Source organism: Otolemur garnettii, unplaced genomic scaffold (assembly GCF_000181295.1).
Source record: "Otolemur garnettii isolate 467f Iridium unplaced genomic scaffold, OtoGar3 scaffold00031, whole genome shotgun sequence".
NCBI classification, from domain to species: domain Eukaryota; kingdom Metazoa; phylum Chordata; class Mammalia; order Primates; family Galagidae; genus Otolemur; species Otolemur garnettii.
Window position 1 is genome coordinate 13,891,543 of NW_003852426.1, and position 5,598 is coordinate 13,897,140.

General features: G+C 48.6%; 1 protein-coding gene across 2 annotated transcripts in view; it reads right to left on the reverse strand.

Annotated features, from left to right (window-relative positions):
- The window catches only part of ZNF318 (zinc finger protein 318), a 40,423-nt gene extending 36,828 nt beyond the window's left edge, over window positions 1–3,595 (reverse strand). For both annotated transcript variants that reach the window (XM_023512891.1, XM_003789335.3), the window contains exon 1: window positions 3,137–3,595. In XM_023512891.1, coding sequence (XP_023368659.1) covers window positions 3,137–3,526 — 390 coding nt within the window. In that variant the 5' untranslated portion in view covers window positions 3,527–3,595. The remainder of the gene's footprint in view (window positions 1–3,136) is intronic.
- Between the last annotated feature and the right edge of the window lie 2,003 nt (window positions 3,596–5,598).

Consider the following 5,598-nt stretch of genomic DNA (forward strand, 5'->3'; position numbering starts at 1 on the left):
AAAATTTCCATTTTCTTAGAGAAAAAAAGTCCATACCTCTAACCCTCCCAAATAGTGACCTCTAATTCTTACTGGGCATAGGAACACAGAGGTCAATAAAGTCCCTACTCTCAGAACCTATACTTTTAGTGAAGGAGGCAAGCCAAAAATAAGTTTTAAAAAAGTACTTCTGATAGCCATAAGTGCTATACAGTCATTAAAACATGACACCATGAAAGAGTATGGGGAAAAGAAGTTACTTCAGATAGGGTGGTTAGAAAAGGATTTTCTGAGGGGATAAGCTGCGGCTTGAATAATGAGATGCCAGCATTGTAACCAGTAGAAGGATGTTTCAGGCAAAGAGAAGAACCACCTTAGTAATGAGCTTGGCAAGTTTTAAGTCACAGAAAGGCAGTCAGTGTGGCTGCAGCAAGGTGACATAAGACAGGCAGAAATCAGTTAGGAAATTTGGAATTTATGCTTAGTGTAATAAAAGCCACAGGAGGATTTTAAGCAAGGAGGATGATGTGATCTGACTACATTTTTCCTCCAGATGCTTATGCTGCTCAAATCCTTATCTCCTGAAGGTCTTTATTAAGTCAATTTTTAGAGCTGGGCATGATGGCTCAAGCCTATAATCCTAGCACTTTAGAAGGCTGAGGTGGGTGGATTGCTTGAGCTCAGGAGTTCGAGACCAGTCTAGGCAAAAGTGAGACCTTGTTGGTAGTGAAAATAGAAATAAACTAGCTGGGTATTGTGGCAGGTGCCTGTAGTCCCTAACTACTTGAGACGCAAGAAAATCTCTGGCTCAAGACTTTGAGATTGCTGTGAGTTATGAGGCCAAGGCACTCTACTCAGAGTGACAGTGAGAGACTTTGTCTCAAAACAAACAAAGTCACCTTGAAGAAGGCCTTCCCTAGCTACCCTATCAAAAATTATTTAACTCCTGGGCGGTGCCTATGGCTCAAAGGAGTAGGGCGCCAGCCCCATATGCCAGAGGTAGGAGGTTCAAACCCAGCCCCGGCAAAAAACTGCAAAAAAAAAAATATATATATATACATATATATATATATGCATTATTAACTCCCTTCTCTATTTCCTTCTTAGTACTTAGTCACATTTAACATGCCATGGCATTTCTAACTTCTCCAACTTATTTATTATCCAATTCTTCCTGTTAGAATAACTCTACCAGGGTAGAAATTTTTCTTTGGTTTGTTTACTATTGTACCCCCAGGTCCCAGAACAGTGTCTACAACACAGTAGTTCAACAAATACCTGTCAAATATATAAAGTGAAAAAATTACTATTATTATTATTATTATTGAGACAGAGTCTCACTCTGTGGCCCTGGGTAGAGTATCCTGGAGTCATTGTTCACAGCAACATCAAACTCCTAGGTTCGGGCAATTATCTTTGCCTCAGGCTCCCAAGTAGCTGGGGCTATAGGCACCCGCCACAACACCTGGCTTGTTTTTTCTATTTTTAGTAGAGACAGGGTGTCACTCTTGGTTAGACTGGTCTTGAACTCCTAAGTTCAGATGATCCACCCACCTACGTTTCCCAGAGGCATGAGCCACTGCACCAGGCCAAATTATTTTGATTGCTATGTACAGAATAAACCAGTGCGTAGCAAGAGTGGAGTATAAAAGAGCCAAATGCAACAACCTAGGAAAGAGGTAAAAGGACTTAGACCGGAGTTATGGTAGGAGGACAGTTTGGGTGATGTATTTTGGAGCTAGAGGTTAACAGGTTAGATGGATGAGGTTAATCTGGTAGATTAGATGTTGGAATCAGGGTAATGATGACTGTTTCTGACTTGAGCATTGACTGATGCCATTTATTGAGACAGAGAAGACTGGAGCAAACAAACTATGCAATGGAGAAGAAAAAGGAAGTTGTGAAAACATCCATTCTGTTTTCCATGCCTCCTCTGCAGTACCTGACACATTGACACTGCTCAGCTGTGAAAATGTTTTTGTTTTGTTTTGTTTTGTTTTTGCAGCTTTGGCCAGGGGCTGGGTTTGAACCCACCACCTCTGGCATACGGGTTCTGCCCCCTACCCTTTTGAGCCACAGGCTCCACCCAGCTCTGAAAATCTTAATACAGGGACCAGGGACAATTCACCTAGGACCAGAGTGACCAAAGTACTTGGATACGTGTTAAGAGAACCACTGGAGAAAACAGAAACTTTGTCACTAGGTTGAAAAAAAAAAAAAAGGTTTAGGAACTGAAAATAAAAAATTCCCAAACACCAAATCCTGCCCACAGGCGCCCAGAGATTCTACTGAAGTGGTGATGTTGAGAAATCAACGTTATTTCTAAGCTAAACTTCTTAATCTAGTGCTCTGTCACTCCAGCAGTGAGTTAGGTCAAAAACCAGAGATTTGGGGAATCCAACACATTTAAGTTCCATCAATCAGAACCGAGTCTCCCTGTGGAGTTATTTGAACCTCTGTAGGTTGGTTTCTCAGCTATACAACATGGAATAATATTAACTGCCTCAGCTCAAAGTGCTGTGAGGATGAAAACAATGTGTAAAGAAAGCAAAGGGCTGAGTATAATCTCAGCCATGGCACTCAATGAGTGGCGGTGGCTGCTCCGTTATTTTACTGCAGAGAAGCAGTTCCAGCTTTCCTCACCTAAATTCACACTCTAATAAAAGTCTAGCCTAGTCAACCATACTAGGTTAGCTCTCCAAACTCGCCAGAAACACAGGGATCTGAGTTTCTTTTCTAGGATCCAGGTAGGGCAGCTGAGGCTTAAGGGAATAAAAACCACGCAAACCCATGGAAACGTCAACTCTCTAAAAAGTACCAGACACTTCCAGTGCGTCACCTCTTAAAAAAAAAAAAAAAAGACGAGACACCGGCAGGAACCAAGTCCCCTCGCCCTGGTGAACTTTTCCACTCATCGTCCAGAGTGAGGGAACAGCGGGTTCCTGAGACAGGGACGCGCCCTCGGGAGCCGGCGGGTCCGAGTCCGTTATTGTGCTCACTGGGGCTCGGGGCCCTTCATCCCCGCCGACTGGGCTGGGTGTGCAGGTCCCCGGCCTGGAGGCCTCAGAGCGCCCGAGTTACGAGCGTTTGTGGAAACGGGGATTGCGGGCGAAGGGGCTGGGGTGGAGAGGGCGTCCCGGAGGAGGGGCGAGATTACCCGGCTGTCGCCTGGATGGTCTCCGCGGCCGTCCCGGGAGAAGTCGGCGCGGGACTCCCCCCGGCTGCTGCCTCGGAAGCCAGCCGGGCCCGGCGGGAAGAGTCGTCGGCTTCGCGGTGGCGACGGGGAGCCACGACGTGCCCGCGACGGGGGCGGGGAGCCGCGGCGACCCCGCGACGGGGACGGCGAGGCCCGGCGGCTGCGGTGCCCTGAGGGCGAGCGAGGCCGGCGAGCCGAGGTCCGCGATGAGGAGGAGCTGGAGGGCGGCGACGAGGTACGGCGAGCCGGGCCTGAGGAGGAGCCGGAGCTGCGGCCGCTGCGCGGGCCCCCACAGCCGCTGTCTTTAGGCCGGTGGGAAGAGACGGAGGAGCGGGAGCCGCTGCGGTACATGGTTGTGGAAGCAGCGGCTATGGCTGCAGCTCCGACTCGGGGGCGCCCTAGACGTGGGCCCCGAGCGCGCCGCCGCAGCTGAAGCCGCCGCCGCCACCTCAGCCGCGGCGCGCCGCTTCAGCCGCCAGCAGCCCCCTCCCCTCGGCCCCGCGCCACAGCCTGGGGCCCGGCCGAGCGCGCCCCCGCGGCCGCAGCCGGCGGTTGGAGGGAGCGAGCACGCGACCAATACTTCCCCCGCCCCCCGCCTCCGGGCTCTGGGTTCCTCCACTCAGGGAGCGGCCACAGAGCCCGGAAAAGTGGGGAGGAGCGCGGAAGCCGTAGCAAGGCTGAGGAGGGGAGGGGAAACGAAGCGCGCGCCCTGAGCTCCGCACGCTCCCTCTCCAAACCCTCAAGATGGCGGGCGCGGAACCGCCCACTTACCCTCCCCGGCGGCCACGTGACCCTGAGGGACTCCGCGTGGAGTGGGCGGGGCGAGAGGGCGGGATTGGCGGGAGAAGAGTTCGTTCTTCCAGGTAAGCCGGAGGCCTACCGGCTAGGCGGGTTTTGGGAGCGTCTTGGTCCTTTCCCTTCCCGTCCACCGAGTGTAAATGACCCCCTAAAAAACGATGGCTGCGTGGGAAGATATGCACCTAGACAAGCGCGCCCGCGGAAATCCCAGCCCTCACCGAAGCAGGATGATAACTGAGGAGTAAGTTTACTCCACTTTGATTTCTAGGGATTGAATTAAGGGTGAGAAAGTGCAGGTTAGGGTTGAGAATCAAACCCAAAATAGACATCAGTAAGTTTTCAAGAGGTCTTTTCCCTGGCCAAGCATTTGTGATCATGGCGAAGGTTACTACCAAGGCTCCATAACATGACAAACGGGAGGCTTGGCTAGTATTTTATGAGAGATTCAGACGCCACCGTCGTCCTCTTCCCAACCCTACCAATAGAATTCCCCTAGATGCCTGTCTCAAGGACTTGCATCCTAAGTACAAAAGTCAAGAAAAGATAACACAGGAGAACACAATGGTCAAAACATGAAAAAAAATGTTGACTGTAAACAATGGCTTAATGTTTTTCATCTATCAACTAAAAATACAAAACCCGAAATCGGTTAAAAAAAATCAGGGTCAGTCTTGATAGCTTAGGCCCGTAATCCTGGCACTTCAGAAAAACTAAGGGGCCACCACTTAAAATCAGGAGTTGGTAACCAGCCTGAGCAACATAGGGACAACAGGTCGCTACAAAAAAAATTAGGTGGAGTCATGCTGAGGCTTGATCTCAGGAGTTTGAGGTTTTAGTAATCTCTGGTGACCTCCATTGCACTGTAGCCTCAGCAACAGAGGGAGGCCCTATCTCAAAACAAATCAGGTTTCTGATGTGAAAACCAAGGCAGAACAAAGAAAAGTTTAATTATAAAAGCTTTCCGTTTTCCAATTTATATTTCATGAGCTAAAATAAAATCTTAAGCCTCTCCTAACTGACTTAATGGACCCCTCTTGGCCAAGGGGACCCCCCAAAAAATCCCACAAGCTAAATTGTCAGCTATGAGTAGGGGGTCAGATGCCTACCTTGTCTGTTTTGGAGTTATTTTTGTGATAATAAGATACAAAATCATTAACAAGCCTAAGGTCATGTAAGTCAAAGATCAAATCACACCTTATAGGTCATCAATTTACTAAAAAGATCACTTGAGTCTCAGTATATGTCCAAGCTTAGTATATGGGTGGTCTCTGATTAATAGACTTCCTTAACTTAAAATATGCCAAGCCTTTAGACAAAACTTCATTTCTGTTTTGTTGTTGTTGTGGTTGAGACAGTCTCACTATGTCACCCTTGGTGGTGTCACAGCTCCCAACAACCTCAAACCCTTGGGCTTAAGCAATTCTCTTGCCTTAGCCTCCCAAGTAGCTGGGACTTACAGACACCCGCCACAACACCCAGCTAAAAACTTCATTTCTTTAACCAATTATAAATCAAAGAATCTGGGTTTTTTTTTTTTCTTTTTGGGATACAGTCTCACTTTGGTTGCTCTGAGTAGAGTGCCTTGGCATCATAGCTCACAGCAACCTCAGATTCTTGGGCTCAAG